This window comes from Cherax quadricarinatus, chromosome 48 (assembly GCF_038502225.1).
Source record: "Cherax quadricarinatus isolate ZL_2023a chromosome 48, ASM3850222v1, whole genome shotgun sequence".
Lineage (NCBI taxonomy): Eukaryota > Metazoa > Arthropoda > Malacostraca > Decapoda > Parastacidae > Cherax > Cherax quadricarinatus.
This window is the reverse complement of record NC_091339.1, coordinates 25592886-25617257: the sequence shown is the minus strand read 5'-3', so window position 1 is coordinate 25617257 and position 24372 is coordinate 25592886. Positions and strand designations below refer to the sequence as shown.

Genomic DNA, 24372 nt, shown 5'->3' with positions numbered 1-24372 from the left:
CTTATGTCCTGGGAGTGCCTTTTCCTCCTGAGTAATGTAGGTCCTGCTTGGCATTTTCTTCCAAAACAGGCCTGTTTCATCACAATTAAACACTTGTTCAGGTTTCAGTCCTTCACTTTCTATGTACTCCTTGAATTCCTGCACATATTTTTCAGCTGCTTTGTGGTCCGAACTGGCAGCCTCACCATGCCTTATCACACTATGTATGCCACTACGCTTCTTAAATCTCTCAAACCAACCTTTGCTGGCCTTAAATTCACTCACATCATCACTAGTTGCAGGCATTTTTTTAATTAAATCCTCATGCAACTTCCTAGCCTTTTCGCTTATGATCGCTTGAGAGACGCTATCTCCTGCTAGCTGTTTTTCATTTATCCACACCAATAAGAGTCTCTCAACATCTTCCATCACTTGCGATCTCTGTTTCGAAAACACAGTTGAACCTTTGGCAAGAACAGCTTCCTTGATTGCCTTTCTGTTGCCCACAATAGTAGAGATGGTTGATTTGGGTTTCTTGTACAACCTGACCAGCTCGGAGACACGCACTCCACTTTCATACTTATCAATGATCTCTTTCTTCATTTCTATTGGAATTCTCACCCTTATTGCTGTAGGGTTGGCACTAGAAGCTTTCTTGGGGCCCATGGTCACTTATTTTCCAGATAAAGCACCGAAAACACTGTAATAATACGAAATATTCCGATTGTATGCTTGGATGTTACCGCGGAGGCTGGCTGGTAAACAATGCCACCGGCAGAACATATGAGGCTGGCTCAGGCCGCACATTGGACGCGTCTCGGACGAAGGACGGTGAGCGGGATTTTGGGCGGTATGCGAGGCCAAATTTTTGCGATCAAAGCGTCCGGTATGCGGATTGTACGGTATGCGATGCGTACGGTATGCGGGGGTCCACTGTACACTGGAATGTAGTCTGCCTGGGACCACAAATAAATACTACTCACTAACAAGAGTCCTCAGTAAAGGTATATAATGTTCATTTATCATTAAAATTAGTCATTTATATTATTTTTCATTGTTTTCTGTATGTAAAACTATAGTTATTCTCTTTAAAATGTATTTTTTGTTAATATTTTTGGGTGTCTGAAACGGATTAATTGGATTTACATTATTTCTTATGGGAAATATTACTTCGGTTTTTGGCCATTTTGGATTTCGGCCAGCTTTCTGGAATGGATTAATTACAAAAACCTGGGGTCTACTGTACTTACATTTGTGAATGTCAAGTTAATACACAAATTAGATTTAAGACACTTTAAAGTGGCCCCAATCAATTTCCCACACATCAAACTTTTCTTTGGTTCTCATTTCTCAAGAATATGAATTTGAATACAGTTAAAGCAGTTTGGATATAAACGCGTTGACTCGCTTTATTTTTACACCATTTGTTGAAAGTAATTGAAGAGGGTGATCGCACATTGCCGCAAGTGTTATTCGTCTATGAAAACTGAGAAACCAGAATGTTTCCTTATGAAATGTAAGATAATTTTTTTCTTTTAATTAGTGGAATTACCAGAACTAAGGGATACTATTAATTGAAACACTGGACATAACATATTTTACTGTATCTCCAGATGTCTGGATTTTTCAATTATCCAATAAGCCATGATCCCAAGCTGTTTGGATAAGAGGCAGATGACTGTACAGTATGTTCACATGTAATGCAGTTCGTACATTCTTGAAAATAATCACTTTGCATGAAAGCATATTGCATGAATTCAATAACTTGTAGAAAAATAGACTTAGGGTATTGGACTGTGATATGTAAATAGTGAAGATCTTTAGACATATATATACTAAAGCAAGGAATATGAAAACACATGGAGATAAGAATGGAAGGTGTACATTGGCCATGTACCTATATTCGGTAAATTCTTTGCCTACTCGCCCTGTAAGTCTCTGGCATAACATTATACCAGACATAAGATACTACAGTACTGCATCTAGGGGTTGAATATTTGTTCAAAATACAATCTATTTCTCATTTCAATATGCATTTATAATAAGCACTGCAATGTTGAATTTTACTGAAAGGCTTAGGAATTGTAATTATAATTCATAGTTGAGTAGGAATGTAAAAGTTTACTGTGGTGTCAAAAAAAGAGGGAGGAATGGTTAGCCAAAAGTGATAATCTGGAAGTAACATAATAATGTTCTACACTTCCTTCCATGCATGTATCACAAGAAATTTATGGGGAGAAGTCATATGCGAAAAACTACCTCTGAGGGTATATGAGAGGAGGTGGATTAACAGAACATTACAGTGGTCCTAAGTCTGCCTCATTTGGAAATTGAGCCTTAAAAATTCAGATAGTTTCTCATGTTAATGTGCAACCTTATAATTAGCATTCCATGAATGATTATTATTGTAAGGTACAGGGTTTATTCTGCATTTATAATTTACAATTAATTAGGATCATAAAAGGATAGTGGTGAGAGAGAGAGAGAGAGAGAGTGTGAGTATGCTTGAGTGAATGTGCATGAAAATATGAGAGTGTGAGAGTGAGAGTGTGAGAGTGAGAGTGAGAAAGAGAGAGTGAGAAAGAGTGAGTGAGTGAGTGAGTGAGTGAGTGTGAGTGTGTGTGAGTGTGTGTGAGTGTGTGTGAGTGTGTGTGAGTGTGTGTGTGAGTGTGTGAGTGTGTGTGAGTGTGTGAGTGTGTGTGAGTGTGTGAGTGTGTGAGTGTGTGTGTGAGTGTGTGAGTGTGAGTGTGAGTGTGAGTGTGTGTGTGTGTGTGTGTGTGTGTGTGTGTGTGTGTGTGTGTGTGTGTGTGTGTGTGTGAGAGATGAAGATAAACAGAGATAGACACATTGAGATAAAGGTAGATACATATATAGATTAGCCCACAGCTTTACTCACATAAGCCAGGAAGAATGGGTTGTTTGAGCAAAGCATGACTGAAACTTCAGTGTAGTAGCTAGGTGGATTGTTCATCTAAGTCATTGAATGGATGCAGAATATACCATGTTACATGAATTTAGGACTTCTAAGTATATAGACTGCTTAATGAGAACAAGAACTTGTAAGGATGCACGTCACAAGTCTGCTGTAGTTTTAGTGGATGATGGTTATAGATTTTTTTAGAAATATTTGGAAGTCTTTATAGTGAAATGTATCTTCATATATTTGCTAGTTTTTATTAAAATTTATATTGAAATCTTGTAAATACGTGTATTGCCTAAGCCTAGTATTCTGGTTTCTTCATCTGCCCAAATTCTGTCATCACTACTCCATATAAAAATATTTTATTTTGGAATTCACTACTTAAATTTTATTACACTATATTTTTTTTATGAAAGCAATTAGTCTGTTCTAAAAATGAAAAGCCTCTCTTGAATAACCATGATGTGACTCGGCCATAAATATATCCACATTTTGTCTTTACTAATATCTTTATATTTTTTTTTGTTTCTAGGGGACGGACGGGATTCCAGGGGTTGAGGTATTAATGTTGGATAATGTTTTACTCCATTGCATGTGTCTTGAACATAAATATTTAATTTACCTATTTAAACATATTGTACAAATGTTTAAATAGGTACTTCATGGTACTGTACTTGGAACAGTTCATTGCCCTCAAATTAACTTTCCTTTCTAGCCTTCATTTTTTTGTTTATTTTTATGGGTTTAGCACTTCTCATGATTGCAGTGCTGTATAACACTTTGATAATAGTAATAATAATAATAAGCACTTTTGATGAACATAATAGTACTGTATGTAATAATAATAGTTTATTTTTGCAACAAGAAATGCAATTGGTTCTAAATTGAGTCATGTTGAATAGTTTTATGAGAACATTGCTTTTTAGTTTTGATTCTGGGATCTCTTATTTGCCAGAGGATTTATATTTGTCTAACAGAAGAGACTTCATCAGATGATCACAAATTTAAAAATATGGCTTTGGAGTTTGAGGTTATGTTGATTGCTTCTTTGTCATACATTATATCATTTTATCAGTATAGATGTAAGGATTCATTACAGTTGTGTATATTGTATAAGTATACTTAGATTAATTATTTTTATTTTTGAAGAAAAACCGTGGATCATATATGGCAACTCGTCTTGACATTCTCTTGACTCTTAATGTTCAACTTATCTGCAAAATGCTGAATTGCTGATCCTTTTTTATTCATTATGTTACTATGCTTTTAATGCGTCTCACTCTACATGTCAGCAGGTAAAGTTATCCTTTGGGCAGACACAACAGAAGTTACCTTAAGGCATTTTGATTAAATTCTCTATTTAGCTTATGTACGGTTATGATTTTAATACAGTATATGATTCAGTAAGATGGGAATTATAGATCATGAAACTTTTCCTGTAGTATGTTATTTAAAGGAATAGGTAAGTTATGAAAGATCTTTAGAATGATGAGAAATAATATATCTAGTTTACTTAATGGTTTAATACACTTGTTTGCAATAACAGTGAAAGCCATTGTTGTATTAGGGTTTGTGCTCAAGGTGAATAGTGCATTTGAGTTGATCTTGCCTTGAATTTGTGAGATTTCTCTATAATTGTTGGAAAATCCTGTTGTAACTATTATGTGATGACAAGAAGCATGGGTCACAAATGGGTATTGCATGCCTATGCTTTGTACTGGGAGATGCAAGATTGCCTTCCCAAAACAATAGATCTTAAGTGGGAGAAATGTTCCATTTCACATGAGTTGTAATACACACATGCAGAACAGAACTTTTATTTAGATGGTATTTTTGCCTTTGTAATAGGGTTTTTCAAATCAGTGCAAAACAATGAGCAGTAAACATATTTATACAGGCAAATAGGCAGGTTTGAGAAGAGTGGTCAGAAGTGAGATCATGGCATGGGCATGAGTGACCATAGAGCACTGCAGGAGGCCTACTGTGCCTTGTGTGTGCATGCGATTCATTAATGAATTCTATCTATTTTGGTAATAGTATGGCTAATGTTTATGCTAAACTGAATAAAATGCAGATGCCTGGAATCTGCCTTAATCTACACACAAAATAACATTCAGCAAAATAAGAAATTTTCAGCTTGGCATAATTCTTACCCATACTCCAGTTACAAACTTGAAACACTCCCACAGTTAGTAGTAAGAAGGCAGTATATGCCAACAAATAGAGGTAAATGAACATGCACACTTAAGACATTGTATGCATTTGTGTTCATTTTCTCCCTAAAACAGTTCATGGATGATTCATATGCACACAATATATACTTGGAGAAATGTGTTTATTGTCCATTGTTTTGTATTGATTTGAGTCTGTTAAACTGTTGAAATGTCATTTCAATAAAAAATCTGTTCTGCATGTGTTTTTCAACCATCTTGTTAGATATACATCCTATGTTTTCAGTGATTGTTAGTACCTTTGCCAGTTCACAACATAGCCTACATGTGATAATTTTTTATTCTCCATGTGTGCCTTGTGATGATTCATTAACTAATATTTGTATTTTCTCCCTCACATTTCTTTAATTTTTCCATTCACTTAACTGCTGCTTATTTTTTCCTTTTTATTTTATTCCTTTTGATCATGCAGTTAAAATTTCTTATGTATTAATTAAATCTTTTTCAATTAATTTATTACCTACCTATCCTCCCCTGCTCACTTTAGGAAGTAACCACACTTTCTAGTTATACATACATCCTTTTTTTTTTTTTTTTTTTTTTTTTAGAGGCAACAATTGAAAATAGCTTTGCACAGTTATAACAGTACTGCTATACTGCTGCAATAACAGAATGTTCCTAAACACTTCACTGCATCAGGATAGGCATCAACATTATTGGATATCACCTTCAAAAACATTTTTTTTCGGTAGATTTTTCTTTGAGATTAGTATTACAGTGGGTTCTCTATTAGCTATAAAATAATTAACATGACAGTCAAGTGGTTTACCCTCACAGTTATCAGATAAGAGGAGTAGCAAATTTTATAACTGGCCCAAGAATGGGTTAGTGTAGAAAATGCGATAAAAAATGTACATTTTCTCCCATTTCGTCCATTCCTTCCATTTCCTCAAATCCCCATCGGTTTTTAATGAACAGTGCAGCTCTTCCTACCCCTCTGCTCCCTCTCTTTCCTCAGGATCTGATATCGGGTGGGGAGATTGCGTCTCTCATTATCCCAGTGAGTTTAGTTTCTGGTGAATGAAAAGATTTAAAGTACCTCAAGCCTAGTAAATAATTATTATATTCATGGGAAGACAAAAACCCATGAAAATTGAATGTCGTGTGTACCATGAATACTAATTTGCCCTGGAGCATTAGTTTCTCACTGAAACGATACAAATTCTCCAGGATCGGAAGTGTTGGCTAACAATAGCAACTTGCTTTGTTTGTTTTAGGTTTTGGCTCTATTGCCTCTTTAACAGACACCAAATAGTTGTCTTTTGCTGGGCCCTTAGTCATTCCAGTATTTTAGAGAAAGAACTAGTAGATTAGTCTGTCAAGTGGTTCTGGACTTCCCAGTCTTTCTCGTGCAGTTCCCCTTTTCAAGATATTATGCAGTTTTCACCCAATTTTTGTATGCTCATTGACAATATCATTGGTATGTATGTATTCACAACCAATAGTGTTTTCTGTCGCCACACCTTTTAGGTGTCCTCATATGAATTACAATTACGTATAGGAATATGTAATCTCGTGATGATGCACTGGATATGCCAAACTTGTAGGTCACTGCAGTGATGCTGCAGTGACCTGGCATTATTTTTTATGCACCCTTCTGCACTTACCCTTTAGGACCTTATCTCTGAAAATATCTTTCATACAGATAGTACTTGCTAATTTTCTGTTGGAGACAGCTTTGTTACATTTTCTTTAATTTCTATATTCTAGCTCAATCTTTCCCTGCCCTCTAATTGTCCTTTGCAGCCTATTTTTCTGCTCTTTCTTTTGAGGCGTGTTCTCTGCCATGTAGTGCTGAATGACCCTTTTGAATTTATTTTGTTTTCATGAGTATTTTTATTGCAGCTCTGTGAAATAAAAGTCTGTGATAGTGAAATAACATATCTGACCTGGCCTTGGTTCCAACAGTCTGGTTTACCAAGTTTTGCTGTACTATACTGAGAAAAAAAGTTAAAATAATGCCATTGACTATGGAGTGCATGATTAAAGCAAGGCTTTTCTTCTATATAAACTTCAAGAACATAAGTATATTTTATCACATTGTTGAGAGTATCATAAATATTGGCGAGGTACAGCAGGGCCCCGCTCTATGGCGTTTTGTCTTATGGTGTTCTTCTAATACAGTGATTTCAAATTATGACCAAAACTTGCTATACGGCTCCCATCTTTCTAATATGGTGTGCCCCACCTGATTTGTTTACATTCTCCATGAGCACATCTCTGTTATGCCTGGAAACTTTCCAAAATTTCATGTTTTAAAGTTAGTGCATATTTTATATGCACTCTGATAATTATACTCATGTGTACCTGTACCTAAATATACTTACACATTGCTGGCATGCAGGTATACATTAAAGTCACTAAGAGTCTCTCTACTCTTGACGCCATATTAATAAATAATGATAATCTTGCATTGTCGTATATTACATTAATATAGACATTTCCATTAATCCATCTATGATATTTTTGTAAAAATTATATAATAAACACACTACATAACATATAAACATGATAAATACACCCCACAGTAGAATAAATTAACATAAATATGAGATATGGTAGCCAGGCGACTTGTAGGAGTGATGGCAAGAATAACGTTTTCTCTAGTCCAACATCAGAGAAAATATGTACACTATAATATTACTGGGGGTAACTAGAAAATTATTCCTCTCGTGTGCCTTCGCTTAGAGCATCATCTCTCCTAAAATGGTGTTGCATGAGACTGAGTGTGTTCCTCTTTATTTATTTTACTGTATCAATGTGGAGACAGCTTGTACACAGTGTAAAGTGTTTGTATTATGGTATAAGATTCACAGACATGGGAATGAACGTGTATCAACCAAAAACAGATGTCTATTTGTTTACATTATATGTGGGTGGGGTGGGGTGGGCTTCCCTGGCTGGCTACCATACTTCCTACACCTGACTTCGTACAAATAAATACGACTAACCTCTCGCTCTACATTAAGACTACAAATATTTTAAGGTGGGTAATGGGTGTATTGTGTGTGTTTTACTTTTTATTGTTTTTAATGCCTAGTTCTATTGCTAACGTAATATATGTTAGTGTAAACTTGTTATCTGGCATTTATTTGCATTTATAAATGGAAAAACAATGGCGTTCTGCTTTCGAGCAGTAGCCTGCAACATAACCTGCCATATAAGTGGGGCCTTACTGTGTTTTAATGCCAGGGTCACCAACATTGATTTATGTTTTGAGCTCAGCTCCCTGAGAAAAGCTGTGAGCAGTAAATTTTGGCCTTGATATGAGAGAATGAGTGTGCACTGTGTAAAAAAAAAATTATGCCCCATGCAGTGCATGATGGGATAAGCAAACCTCTGACCTTGTGTTTTGTTTAAAATAGTGAATTTGAGATGTTGTCTAGCACAGTTTTTATGGTTCTGTTGGCTGCTGCTTGATATCATTTGACAGAATGAAAGACATGTTACTTAACCCTTTCAGGGTCCAGAGGCCAAATTTCAAAGTGTGCAACAATGTCCAAGAATTTTCAAAAAATAATTTTCTTATTTTTTCTTAAGAAATGGTAAAGAATCTTTTTCTGAAGGTAATAAAACAAAAAGTACGAAATTTGATGGAAAATTGATAGTTATGCTCTTGCGAATTTTGATGCGTCAGCGATATTTACGCATCAGTGATTTTGCCAACTTTGACTCTCATTTTAGGCCAATTACATTATTCCAGTCGACCAAATTCTTAGCTTTTTCACTAGTATTACTTCTGTTCTATCGATTGAACACAAGAAATCGCCAAGTCAACTGTTTCAATTACAAAATAAAGTGATTTCAAATTGGTAATTTGGCCAATTTAATGCAAAGTTCAAAATATTCCAGTTTCAAAATAGGGTTCAGAATAAACAATGCAGGCATTCCTGGCACTAAACTAACATTTCCTCTATTCATTATTTACGTTTTCAGGCTTTACAAATGAATTTCATTTTGATTTTTTATTTACATAATGAATTTTTATTCAAACCAAAAAATAGAAGATTTACTGTTATGCAATATTGTAATAATTGTATAAATAATATCACCACATTTGTGAACATATATTAGACCCACCAACTGGTGCGTATTAGACGTGTGAGGTTATTTGTTTACTCTTGAACATCAGCAAAAATTTAACATTTCCGCTACTTTGAGCTCAGTTTTAAGCCATTTCCAGTACTAAAACCAATCAAAATCATCTCTGTTTCTGTAATATATCTCCATTCTATCAAATGAGACCAAGAAATCACAAATACAAGTATAAAAAACATACAAAAAAACACTGCAAAGTCGCTGTTTTAATCGAAAATTACGGTCTATTCTTTTTCTCTCATTATGCACTGTGTGCTGCAGGATTTGTTTTATGTGGTGCACACATACCACATAGATGTATTCTCTCATATCTAGGCCCAAATTTACCATTCACAGCTTATCAGAGTGAGCCGAGGTCATGGCATAGATCTACGGTTTGGACCCTCAATGTAAAGCCGTAGATCTACAGCACGGACCCTGAAAGGGTTAAACAGATAAGTAACTTGAAATCAGGCTCAAAGTAGATCTTGATTGAACTATTGGGACACCATAAACCATGACAAATTATTCCTGGTTATACTAATTTATTATTCATGAAATAGGGTAAACTCACTTATATTTTGTGTTGATGATGAATTCAAAATGGAGGGCCTGAGGACATGATTAATGAACAGAGAAAATGGTACTTTAATACCTGGAGTGTCTACATTGTTTATTATGGACTGTTTTTAACCCCTTGACTGTCGAAACTCCAAATCCTGAGGTGTCTTGTGGTGTCGAAAAATTTTTGGGGAAAAAAAAATTATGAAATGAAAGAGAATCTTTTCCCGATGATGACACCAAAAAAAAAAAAAAAATTTATGGAAAACTTACGGAATTACGCTCTCACGAAGTTAGCGACCTCGGCGATATTTACGAATCAGCGATTTTGCCCACTTTGAGCCCTATTTTCAGCTAATTCCATTGTTCCAGTCGACCAAACTCATAGCTATTTCTTTAGAACAACATTTGTTCTATCAATTGAGTACAAGAAATTGCCCATTTACCGATTTCAACTACCCAATAACGTGGTCAGAAATTTGCTATTTGGCCGATTTCATGCAGATTAAAAAATATGCCAATTTCAAAATAGGATCCAGAATGAACAATGCCGACATTCCTGGCTCCAAAATAATGTTTTCTTTGTTCATCGGTCACATCTCCAGGCCCTTCTTATATTACTCTTGGTTTCTATTTTGAATTTTTATTCAAACAAAAAATAGAAGATTTATTGCTGTGCACACTACTGCAATATTGTAATAATTGTATAAAAAATAACTCTGCTTGGTAACAAACTTCATTCTATTAAACCGAGCATAGGTTACTGGCCGTCTTCTTGTCATCAGTGCCGTGGTTGGGAGACCACTCTCTCCCGTCTTCGCATTGGCCACACTCGTCTTACTCACGGGTATCTCATGGAGAGTCACCCTGTACCTCTCTGTGAGCAGTGTCAAGTTCCAGTATCGATTAGCCACATTCTGTTAGACTGCCCTCTCTATCAACGAGCACGCAGAATTTACCTCCAACGCCGTCTTCGTTCTACTACTCTCTCTTTACCTTCCCTTCTTGCTGATGGACCCTCCTTTAATCCTGACTCTCTCATTGACTTCTTGACAACGACTGATTTACTCCACAAACTCTGATGATACCTTACGCACTCCCCTCAGCCCTTTCTAGCTCAGTCTCTTGCTGCCCTTTACCCTTTCACCATCCACTGCTCCGCTGTTATCCGTAACCTATTACTCATCCACCTCCCTTTTGCCACCTGATGCCCTCGCTTCCTTCCTGCCCTGCAGCGCTGTATAGCCCTTGTGGCTTAGCGCTTCTTTTTGATTATAATAATAATAATGTATAAATAATGTCAACCCATTCATGACTGCATATTAGAATGGCCAGTTTATTACGAGTTTGTTTGGTAGGCTGTAAGCGGGTGGTTAATGATATGTCTTCGGAGGCTTCTTACTTAATTGTTATGTCGTGGTGGGTACACAGACTTGTGTGTTTGTGCCCATGGCCCGGGAGGGCCATGCCACGAGAGAGGACACTTCTTGACTGAGTGAAGAGTGACGCCAGAGTGAGAGCGTGGCAAGGGCAGGCAGGCTGAAGTGGCAATGCCTATAGGTGGCAGCACCAGCATGGCGCGAAATATGAACTAAGCTGGCAGACAGCATAGGCTGTCTGTGCAGACAGTACAGGCTGTCTACAAGTTGGACATTTATTGGACGATGACATCATTTGTTTACTTTTGAACATCAGCAAAAATCAAACATTTCCCCTACTTTGAGCTCCATTTCAAGGTTCTTTTCATAGTAAAACCAGTCAAAATCACCTCTGTTTCTATAATATGTTTTCCATTCTATCAAATGAGACCAAGAAAACAAGAATACAACCATAAATACTATACAAAAATACATCACAAAGTCGGCATTTTAATCCAAAAAAAACGATCTGAGTTTTTTTTTTCTCATGCATTGCGTGCTGCAGGATTTTTTTTATATGGTGCACATTGACCCATTCTCTCACATGTGGGCCTACCAGCTTTCTCCTGCTTGATTTGAAGCCGCTAGAATTTTTGAGTATACAGTGGACCCTCGACCAATGATGTCATCGTATAACTTCAAATTCGACTAGCGATACATTTTAACGCTAACATTTTGCCTCGACTAATGCTTAAAAAAGCTTGACTAACGATATTCGGTCTCGGGTACCAATTAATATCGTTAGTCGAGGGTCCACTGTATATACGTCAAACACAGTGGCTCGTAAGATGTATATATGTGACCGAAACAGTCAAAGGGTTAAATTGGAATTATGTATTTTGATTTTGTGTTAAACTAGCCAAATTACTGACTTCTGTGCACTAAATTTATAGGGTAGTTGTGACAGCTGAATGGGCAGTTTCTTGCACTCAATCGATAAACCTGAAGGCACATTAGCAAAATAGCTAAGAATTTGTTTAAAGCAAGTATTGGAATTGGCTTAAAATAGGTTTCAAAGTGGGCGAAATCACTGATGCGTAAATCGCACTCGGACTACTAACTTTGTGCCTTTGTAATTTTGTATTTTTTTTTCCAGCAAATTCCGTATTTTTGGTGTCAATACCTTCAGAAAAAAGATTCTCTACCATTTTTTTTTTTTTAATTGCCAACATTGTCTGTTTTATTTTGGGGCCCAACACTGAACAGGTTAATAACAGATGACAGTAGCAATACAGACTGTCAAATAATATAGTACAGTATTGAAACAGTAATAAAACAAAATACAATTGTACTACTTTCAGATTAACTGGCCCTGTCTTAAAAAAATGTTTAAGTTTTCAGAATTTGAAAATGCATAATCTTTGGAAAGTCGAATAAAGAATGAAGATAGTGAGATGCATAGTGATAAATTGCCATTAAATGATGAACTGAAAAAAAATTTTTGATTAGACTTTAATAACATCGTTAGGGGAACTTTTTATTGTTGCATTCTCAGTTAAACTAACTAGTGTCCTGAATCACTGCCCCTATAAATTCTATCTTATGGACAAGAATATATCTTTAGAACATTGCAGTAAGGCTACATATTCTTTGAATATGAATGTTTGTACAGTGGACCCTCGGTTATCGGCCATAATCCGTTCCAGAAGCTCAGCCTAAAACCGAAATAAAGTTTCTCATAAGATTTAATGTAAATACAATTAATCCATTCCAGACACCCAAAAATATTCACAAAAAAATAATTTTTTAAAGATTAATTATAGTTTTACATACACAAAACACTAATAACTAAATAAAATAAATACATGAACAATTAAATCAGTATTACATACCTTTACTGAAGACTTCTTGGCTTATGGTAGATAGGGAGGAGGAGAGAGGCTTGAGAGTCACTGTACCCCTGCAACTTGCTCCATTTTGCACACATTGTTAATCACTGAAGAAGGCACATTCTCCCCTCTGTCTTCCTCCTCTAAAGCAATTTCCTCAGCTGTAGTCTGTTGCTATTCTAGATGAAGGTCTTGCAGCTCTACCCTCTATCCTCTACCACCATCACTACCACCCTCTACCACCATCACTTTTGTACTTTGCTACAATTTCTTTCTTAAATTCCATCATGTTTCTCACTTTACCAAAGGAACTTTACTAGGAACTTTCTTTGGGGCCATGGTTACTTATTTTGTAGTTGCACTTAAATAACCACCAAAAACAATGGAATATAGCAAAATGTTTGGATGAATGAGCAGAAGCTTCCTCACTTGCCCAAAGACACAGCCTGATTGACACATGAGGTGGCTGGCGGCGGTGAGTTGACGAGTCAAATACGGCCAATAAAACCGGCCGAAAACCGAGTTGGCCGATAAGCGAAACGGCTGATAACCGAGGGTCCACTGTATTTACAAGATACCAAATAATAACAAGAGCCAGTATACAATGAAAACAACAAGGGCTTATCCTCCATATGAGTTTAGTACTTTTTTAAAAACAGTATAATAATAATTATCCCCATACACTACATGGGTTTTCCATGTAGTGTATAGATGTAACAAATGCCTCATTAAAATCAAGATCATTTAACTTCCATTGGCCATTAACTCTTATAACACACATCTATACACACCCCTATGATTGCACATGGGTAATCACTCTTATGATATACAGTACATTCTCTCATCTCTGAAGGATAATAGTGCATTGAATATGGCTGTTACATATTATAATGTTTATACCATCCTGCATCTAATTGCATGGGTTTTGTCTCCTGTCACTAATGTGTATTATTGTTATAAAAGTGGCAACATCTACTTATTCCTGAAGTAATGTTTAAACGTTTAATAAGTTGGTATGCTGACAAGGAAATTAGGCAGAGGGTATCAAATTACAAAATTTGACACCCTGTGCCTGATTGACATTTGATTAACAATGGTGTAGCATTCATTGTAAGTATTTAATAGTCAACCAGAATTGGCTTATCTGATGCGTGTGTGTCATCCTTTCATTCTCAGGGTCCAAAAGGAGAAAAAGGAATGAAAGGGGAAAGGGTAAGTACTTGGCTCAATTGTTATAAGTTTAAAAAAAATTATAAATGGATGATTCAGTTATTTCGAGCTTAATTTTATAAATTGTTTTGCGAGTAGTTTTAGAAATAATTTTCTGTATTTAATGTAAAATAAGCTTTTTTTTTTTTTTTTTTTTTTTAAGAATCTGAATAAGCTTTCAAAATTAACTACTTAAAAAATGCAGTGTGCTCTTGTCTGATGTAGTCTGATATACATGTACTCTACAGGGTTTAATTGAAAAGTTCCAAGACTATACTTATTGTGTAATGTATGTACTAACAAAATAAGTTGTAGAGGTGAATGACATTGTAATCTGAATAAGTGTCTTGTGTCTAAGGACTCAGACCTTTCAAAGGTAACACATTTCCTTCCATGACCATGTAGTAGGCAGAAGAGTACAGCTATTTCTTAGTTCATTCATATTGTGAAATAAATTTCTAGTGTATATGGCCCTTATAAAATGGTCCACATGTCTCTCCTGCTGAAATAAGTGGCATTCATTCACTTTTGTAACTTTTAATATTTATGCATTATATAAAATCTTTGAACATATTGATCATACAGTACTTTGTATGTGTGGGATGTTGCCTGTAACAAATAGTTACTAACATTCCATGAGGTATACACACTACATGGCTGCCAGGACCTAACCAAGTTGTATATTTGTGCTTATTATTTTGGGAGAGGATTTTTTCTTTATGCAGTTCAGAGAAAGTGTGTCTGTCTGTGTGTGTGGAAGGGGGGGGGGTACATAAAACACCATAAATTTGAAACCGGATTCTTCAAACAATGAAAAACTTCAATGTGTTTCTTAGGAAGTAATAAATTCTTAGGGGTAAAACCCAGTTTCAAGAAAAACAATTTGGCCTAAATTAATTACTATTACACAAATCATTCAAGACGTGTATCCCTCAATATGTATTAGGTTAGCTTACTGACTGGATTAGCAAATATATTAATAACCTGCCTTTAGAATGTGCATTCCTCTTCAAGGGGGGCTCCTTGGCGTGGTGAAGAGGCTCTTGGTCTGAGGAATTAGACCTATCGGTCTTCTTCCTCAGACCGAACCTAATTACCCCCCAATCTCCCCTCCCCTATCCCATCCTCCCCATCCTCCCCTTTTTCCTTTCCTCCTCCTCCTCCCCACTCCTCCCTTTTGCCCTTCCTCTTTTTGTCCTTTGGGATTTCTCCCACAGGCGCGCTAGTTCCTAGGTAGGAGAAAGGACACCGGGGTCCATCCCATTCCGTTGAGGTTTCTTGGCGGTGGCGTAGTTTGCCGTGGAATCTGGATTGCCTAGGGATGTCCCGATCCCTCTCCGGTATCCCGGAGTAGCTTTGGGTGTCTTTTGGGCGACGGGTGTAGCTCTGGAAGCCACCTTTCGGATTCCGGGGGTGGTGGCTGAAGGAGGTATGCTTTGTGGCGGATATCCGGCCGCCCTCTCTTTTGTCCACCGAGGTAGCTCGGCAGATGTGAGGTTGCTATCCCAGATTGCTGGTTTACTGGCATGAAGGGTAGGGTATGGCACGGGTTCCATGCTGCATCTGCGCTACTAGCGGTGTCGAGTCCTCTTGGGCGCGGAGGGAGATTTCTGGCCCTTTCATCCCTCCTAGGAACTATCCCTCCCCGGTCCCCCCTTTTTTTTTCTTTTTTTTATTTTTATTTTCTTTTCTTCTTTCTTTTTTTTTCTTAAAAACAAAAAGAAAGAAGTAACCTAACCATGGCAGCCCTAGTCCATGAACCTGGTACCCCCGGGCCCCTTCTTGATACCGCACCCCGTTCTGACCCCGCCTCGTCTTTGGACCACTCTTCAGACATTCCTCATGCCTCTGTACCTATTGCCGGTGCTGTTTCCTCACCCGCTTCAGGTACTGAGGCCTCGACTGACTCCTTCGATTTATCAGACCTTCGCTCTCCTCTGACTATGCTTCCGGCCTCTCCCTCTACGGTGCGGCAATTTTCAAATCGCCGACCCGTTCCACGTCGGACCAACTCTGGTCCCACGCCTAAACGTCAACGACAATTACCTGCTGATGATACTTCTCCACCTTCACCTTCTCGTTCTTCTCAGAAACGATCGACACGTCCTTCACTACCTTTCCACGCTCAGTTTCAGACTGAACAGTGGACTAAATTCTTCACTTTACGACCAACTTCCTCTACTGCCTATCTTTCTGACCATAGTATTGGCAAGGCACTCCTACGCCATGTTGGTAAAGATATTTCTTTTCATGCTCTTAAGAGCGGTACGCGCATCATTACCGTACAGAATGCTACCCAGGCTCGTGAGCTCTCTCGTCTTACCCATATAGATACTGTTCCTGTCACCCTTGAAAAACATCATTCCCTCAATTCTTGTAGTGGTACCGTTATTCTGCCCCATACCATAGTTCAACAAAATTTCCAGACATGTGGCACCGACATTCTAGAACAGCTGGAACTCCAAGATCTCCCAATCCTCAAGGTAGACACTTACGTTCTTCCTGCCCGTGGGCGGAGACGATACCCTAGCAATGTGGCTCGTTTAACTTTTGACAGCCGAGAACTCCCATCCTCCGTTTATATAGCAGGACATCGGTTACAAGTTCGAAAGGTGATCCCTACACCACAACAGTGTAGAAATTGCTGGCGATTTGGCCATCCAGCGAAATATTGCAGATCTATCGCCGAATGCCCAGTCTGTGGTGCCGATGACCATTCTAATACGTCTTGCAATCGATCTCCCTCTTGCCTTAACTGTCATGAGGCTCACCCTTCGTACTCTCGCCGTTGTCAGGTCTATTTAAACGAGCGGGAAATCCGTTACCTCAAAGAGACAGAAGGTCTCCCTTATGCCATGGCAGTTTCTCATCTCCGCCTCCAAGGGAGACTCCCACGTGTTTCTTATTCCCGTGTTTCAAAACGTCCCCCCACTTCTGGTATCCCATCTTCTACACCCACCTCTGTGGTTACCTCTCCCATAATCACTCCTGTATCTAATCCTTTTGCTGTCCTCGGCTCAGACGTCCCTACTTCAACGCCTCAGTCTAATCTCGCTTCTTCGAGTTCTCTCTTACAAGCCTCAGTATCGACGAGACCTCGTACGACACCTCTTCCCAATCGTCCCTCTACTTCTCAAAAGTCAAAAAAAGGTCCGGTAACACCTCCTACCCATCTTCCACCTCCTCATTTTACCCTCCCTGTCTCTGTCCCTAGTTCTTCCCCTCTCACTGGCTCAGTTACAAGTGCAGAGGTTCACCCTCCTCCTCGTAATGTACCTTCCTCCCCTGTTCCCTCCCAAGTTTCTTCCTCTTCTGCCACCTCCCAGGTTCCTGTCTCTTCTGTCCCCTGCCACGCTTCTCCAGTTCCCTCCACCCTTTCGCCCCCCCCTACCTTGGTACAGTCCAATACAGTTCCAATCTTTACTCATCCTCCCCCTACCATTCCCAATATTGTCTCCCATACGACATCTCTGAATTCCGAAACACTTGAAGCAATCTCTGAATATATTGCAGAGACCAAACCATCAATGGACACTGATCCACCTTCCGCTCTTCCTCTCTCCTCTGCTCCATCTGCGCAACTCCTTTCTTCACAGCGCACCGTTCCTTCGCTGCTTGAACATTTTCCACTGCCTCCGCATGTGGACTTTTCTAACCCTTCTAGTCCGTAGGAACCCTTACCTGCGGATTTCAAGTATCTTTATCATTGCCAATCATGGCCTTTTTACAGTGGAATATACGCGGCCTCAGGGGTAATCGGGGTGAGCTTCAGATGTTACTCTCCCAGTTTGCCCCTGTTGGTGTTTGCTTACAGGAACCAAAATTACACTCTGCTGTTATTTCTCACATCTCAGGCTATAATTTATTGTATTCTTCAGATCCTTTTCCTGATGGGACCTTTAATGAAAGTGCCCTTCTTCTCCGCACTGATATTCCGTACCATCAGCTATTTGTTCATACTTCGCTGCATTACACAGCAGCCCGTATCCACTTACATAGGTGGTATACGCTCTGTTCTTTATATCTCTCTCCTTCTCGGGCATTATCTATTCCGGATTTTGCCTTCCTTGTTTCGTCATTACCGCCACCGATTCTGTTACTTGGTGATTTTAATGCCCACCATTTCCTCTGGGGAGGGTCTCACTGTGATTCCCGTGGAATTCAGTTAGAGGCTTTTCTTGCCACCCACCCCCTCCATGTTTTAAATACAGGTACTCACACCCATTTTGATCCTCGGACTCATACTCTCTCTTGCATCGATCTCTCAGTTTGCTCTTCCTCCGCCGCATTAGACTTTACTTGGTCTGTTCTCCCGGACTTACATGACAGTGATCATTTCCCAATCATTCTTACTTCCCCTTCATATTCGCCACCTCTTCGCACCCCACGCTGGCAATTTAATCGGGCAAATTGGAACCTTTACTCACACCTGACTGTTTTTAAAGAGGTTCCTTCTTCGTCCTCCATCGATGAGCTTTTACACCTCTTCTCGTCCTCCGTTTTCACCGCAGCTTCTCATTCTATACCCCAAACTTCGGGCAGGCATTCTCAGAAATGCGTGCCTTGGTGGTCTCCTGCTTGTGCTCGTGCAGTACGTTTGAAACGCGCTGCATGGGGCAGGTACCGGTACAATAGAACCACAGAGCGACTCCTTGATTTTAAACAGAAGCGTGCGATCGCTCGCCGTGTCATCCGTGACGCTAAACGCACTTGCTGGCGAGATTATGTCTCCACCATCACCTCTGCTTCCTCTATGAGTGCAGTCTGGAAAAAAGTACGAAAACTGAGTGGTAAATATTCTCCTGACCCGGCTCCTGTTCTGCGGGTTGCCGGTGTTGATATAGCAAACCCACTAGATGTTGCCAATGAAATTGGCAATCATCTGGTCCGTATTTCTCAGGGACTCCATCTATGCCCCTCATTTCTTTCCTCAAAGTCTGCCAGAGAGTTAGCACCCTTGGACTTTTCTTCTCTCAGAGAAGAACAGTATAATGTGCCTTTTACACTTCAAGAACTGGAGGCAACACTCTCAGCTTGTCGATCATCGGCAGCTGGGCCCGACGACATTCATATTCGTATGCTACAACATTTACATCAGTCAGCCCTTGCAGTCCTATTACACCTTTACAATCTTATTTGGTCACAAGGAGTTCTTCCACAGCTGTGGAAATCCGCCATTGTTCTCCCTTTCCGCAAACCAGGCACTACGGGACATGAAACCTCCCACTATCGTCCCATTGCTCTTACCAGTGCAGTTTGCAAAGTAATGGAACGTCTAGTAAATAGACGTTTAGTGTGGTATTTAGAGACACACAACAGTCTCTCCACTCGTCAATATGGCTTTCGTAAGGGACGTTCTACCATAGACCCCTTACTGCGCTTGGATACGTATGTTCGTAATGCCTTTGCGAATAACCACTCAGTTATTGCCATATTTTTTGACCTTGAGAAGGCATATGACACAACTTGGAGGTATAATATTTTAGCCCAAGCCCACTCCTTAGGCCTTCGAGGCAATCTACCATCCTTCCTTAAGAACTTTTTAACTGACAGGCATTTCCGTGTTCGGGTTAATAATGTGCTCTCCCCGGACTTTGTCCAAGCTGAAGGTGTCCCCCAGGGATGTGTTCTGAGCACAACACTTTTTCTCCTTGCTATTAATGATTTGGCCTCTAGTCTTCCATCAAATATTTGGTCATCACTCTATGTTGATGACTTTGCTATTGCCTGTGCAGGCGCTGACTGTCACCTCCTTACAGTTTCTCTCCAGCATGCAGTCGACCGTGTTTCCAATTGGGCCACCACACATGGGTTTAAATTTTCCAGCACTAAAACCCACCAAATCACTTTCACTAGACGCTCTGTCATCTCTGATCATCCTTTGTACCTCTATGGCTCACGTATCCCTGAACGTGATACAGTCAAGTTTCTGGGCCTCCTCTTTGATCGTAGGTTATCCTGGAAACCTCACATTACCTCTCTGAAGGCAACTTGTCACAGCCGGCTGAACCTTCTTAAAACCCTTGCTCATCTTTCGTGGGGAGCTGATCGTCGAACCCTCCTTCACCTACATTCCACCCTTATTTTATCGAAACTTGATTATGGTGACCAGATCTATTCAGCGGCATCTCCTGCTACTCTCTCTAGCCTTAACCCCATTCATCACCAAGGATTACGTTTATGCCTTGGTGCTTTTCGCTCTTCCCCTGTCGAAAGCCTCTATGCAGAAGCGAACGTTCCATCCTTATCCGATCGCCGTGATGCCCATTGCCTGCGCTACTATGTACGCTCTCATGATCTCCGCAATCCTTCCATTTATAGAATGGTCACTGATATTAGTAGACATTCTTTATTTGTTCGCCGCCCCTGCTTACTCCGTCCCTTCTCTCTTCGCCTTCATTCGCTCTTGTCTTCTCTTCAACTACCACCTTTCTATGTACATGTAGCATCTCACTTTTCCCTACCCCCCTGGGAGGTCCCAGCTGTTCGAGTCTGTTCTTTCTCCCTCCCTTGCTCGAAAGCCCAACTGTCTACGGTCGCTTCCCGCTCTCTTTTTCTTGACCACTTTCACTCTCATTCTCATGCCATTGCTGTGTACACAGATGGCTCTAAGTCTTCTGACGGCGTAGGATTCGCAGCAGTGTTTCCGGACAGCGTCGTACAAGGGCATTTACTATCTTCAGCTAGTATTTTTACTGCTGAATTATATGCCATCCTTACAGCACTTATCCGTATTGCATCTATGCCTGTGTCATCATTTGTGGTTGTCTCAGACTCCCTTAGTGCTTTACAGGCTATACAAAAATTTGATACACCTCACCCCTTAGTCCTCCGTATCCAACTTTGGCTACGCCGCATCTTTACTAAGCATAAAGATATTGTTTTTTGTTGGGTCCCTGGTCATGTTGACGTACAGGGCAATGAACAGGCAGACACTGCTGCGCGGTCAGCAGTACATGACCTACCAGTTTCTTACAGAGGTATTCCATGTACGGACTATTTTGCTGTAATATCTTCCCACCTTCACACCCGTTGGCAACAACGTTGGTCTACTATGCTCGGCAACAAACTTCAGTCTATTAAACCGAGTATAGGTTACTGGCCGTCTTCTTATCACCAGTGTCGAGGTTGGGAGACTACTCTCTCCCGTCTTCGCATTGGCCATACTCGTCTTACTCATGGATATCTCATGGAGAGGCGTCTTGCTCCTCTCTGTGAGAATTGCCAAGCTCCATTATCAGTCAGCCACATTCTGTTGGACTGCCCACTTTATCAACGAGCACGCAGAATTTACCTCTGTCGTCGTCTTCGCCCCGCTGCTCTCTCTTTACCTTCCCTTCTCGCTGATGGACCCACCTTTCATCCGGACTCTCTTATTGACTTTTTGACAACGACTGACTTACTTCACAAATTCTGATACTTTCAGCCCTTTCTACTTGTATCTCTTGCTACCCTCTACCCCCGTACTATCCCCTGCCCCGCTGTTTTCTGTAACCTGCTGATCATCCCCCCTCCCTCCTGCCATCCAATTCCCTTGCTTCCTTCCCTACCCTGCAGCGCTGTATAGCCCTTGTGGCTTAGCGCTTCTTTTTGATTATAATAATAATAATAATAGAATGTGCATTCTGATTCTGTTCAAATTCTTCCTTCATCCTAAAGTATCATTTAATAATTGTTTATATTATTCCTGCAGGGTCGACGAGGAAGACGTGGAAAAAATGGGCCTAAGGGTGAAATGGGCGTGCCAGGGCTGGATGCTCCATGCCCTACAGGGCCTGATGGACTTCCTCTACCAGGCTGTGGATGGCGACCTGGACAGGTAAAGGACTTCATTTTTTTTTTTAAATTTGTTTCTCCCAAGTGTTGATGAGTACAGTAAGATGAATGGCACCACATGGGTTTACTACTTTTTTGACCAAAATAAGAAAGTAATTACTAAAAATATATCCTGTTAAGTAATCTTTAAGAAGTAGGCACTTTAATCAAGTATTGTATTGAGATAGTATCATAGTATTTTGTTACAACTTGCATCATTTTTTGGGTGCTTGCGGTTAAAGTATTTAAAATTTCTAGTAAAGCTTAAGGATTGATTGGTGTTACAATTAACCATTCTTCTTTGCATGGTTTTAAATTTTAACATGCTAAAACATTGTGCTCCTGAGTTTTAATAGGGGAGAAAGAAGTGATATTAGGATTTTAGGAATGGGTGTGGGATTGAAAGATGTATATATGATTAAAGTGGGAGTTATCCCAGTTGCTCTTTGATGATGACAATTCTTTTAAGGGATTCTGAAGTCAAGTTATAAAGGTTGGTGGACAAATGTGGGAGAGCATGTGGGAAAAAAAAAAAGTGAACATAGAAAAAAAGCAAGGTGATGAGGATACAAAAAGTGTAGTGATTGAATATCAGATTGGAGAGGAGGAGCTGTAGAGGAAATGGATGCACTGTTTAGATATTTGGGAGTGGACATGTCAGCAGATGGGTCTGTGAAAAATGAGGTAAACCATAGAATACAGGTAAAAAGGTGGGTGGTATGTTGAATTATCTCTAGAATGAAAAAAAGTTTATCTGTGAAGGGAGAAAAAGGGAATGTACCAGAGTATAGTGGTATCAGCATTTTTGGATGGATGTGAAGTATAGGTTTTTCATGCTGCCCACCATAACTTTAACCAGTAATTTTACAAGTCAGTATTAAAAATAATAAACTAACATTGCTTATGAATAAATTAAAAAAAAAAAAACAGTTAATACATATAGTGGAGTAAGAAAACTTATGCAATACTTAGAAGATTTTATGCCAAGAAGAATAAGTGAGCATTTTGTTGACTGTAACACCGTTGTCACTGACTTGATAAAACTGTACACAGTGAAATGTCACAATAAAAGCTTGCTCTGTACCTCTCTCTCTTCATTATTGTCAGCAATATGCTACTATAGCTTATCTGAACAGGAAGTTAACAATTAGATATATATGCATTTTTCAGAAATTATAATAATGTACCAAAATGTTCTAGTTTCCAAATATTAATGAAAAGTAAAATGTGTTTAATACATAGTCTTATGAGTGCCTGAATATAATGTAAGGCTATCATGTATGAGTAGACCAGAACTATAAGTAACAGGTTAAATAATGCATATTACTAACTCTTACTTCTAAGTATTGTACAGCTTTGCTTTCTTGGTTATGTGAATGTATCATTAACCTAAGTATTATAACTAATGAAACAAATGCTATAGTAATGCTTTAAATAAGACTTTACCAAATGCTTACCATGCAACAGGGTAAGAATATTATGCGACCCATGAGTGTGGGGATTGGCATTGGAGTGACCCCCATTGATGTGTTCCCCCTTGAATCACCCATCACACCTTCAACCACTCCACCTAATGAGGACTATGAGGAGGACTATGATGATGATGAGGCAGAGGACTCTTTGAAATGAGATCCTTCACTAACTCACTAACACTCCATCTGTTCTGAGTGAGTGGTCATGTGAGTTACACACATTTCAGCTATTTACACTTGTATGATTAGAATCCTTGAAGAAGCAGTTTTGCAGTAATCTTTGTAGAACTGGAATCCTTGTGTGTAATTAGCAAAAACCCAGTTGTATGCAATGGTGAACAATAGCAGAATCATGACTTGTTTAAATTATATATATATATATATATATATATATATATATATATATATATATATATATATATATATATATATATTATATATTATATATATATATATATATATATATATATATATATATATATATATATATATATATATATATATATATATATATATATATATATAATTTTTTTTTTTTTTTTTTTTTTCTCAACAAGTCGGCCGTCTCCCACCGAGGCAGGGTGACCCAAAAAAGAAAGAAAATCCCCAAAAAGAAAATACTTTCATCATCATTCAACACTTTCACCACACTCGCACATTATCACTGTTTTTGCAGAGGTGCTCAGAATACAACAGTCTAGAAGCATACGTATAAAGATACACAACATATCCCTCCAAACTGCCAATATCCCAAACCCCTCCTTTAAAGTGCAGGCATTGTACTTCCCATTTCCAGGACTCAAGTCCGACTATATGAAAATAACCGGTTTCCCTGAATCCCTTCACTAAATATTACCCTGC

At 39.0% G+C, this 24372-nt stretch overlaps 1 protein-coding gene across 32 annotated transcripts in view; it reads left to right on the top strand.

Annotated features, from left to right (window-relative positions):
- LOC128696092 (collagen alpha chain CG42342) overlaps positions 1–24372 on the top strand; it is a 672233-nt gene that overhangs the window by 626019 nt on the left and 21842 nt on the right. For 23 of the 32 annotated variants that reach the window (XM_070094994.1, XM_053787158.2, XM_053787156.2 and 20 more), the window contains 4 exons: positions 3432–3458; positions 14192–14227; positions 21918–22043; positions 23507–23718. In XM_070094994.1, coding sequence (XP_069951095.1) covers positions 3432–3458; positions 14192–14227; positions 21918–22043; positions 23507–23668 — 351 coding nt within the window. In that variant the 3' untranslated portion in view covers positions 23669–23718. The remainder of the gene's footprint in view (positions 1–3431; positions 3459–14191; positions 14228–21917; positions 22044–23506; positions 23719–24372) is intronic. The other 9 variants (XM_070095004.1, XM_070094997.1, XM_070095020.1 and 6 more) reach the window with 7 other exon arrangements.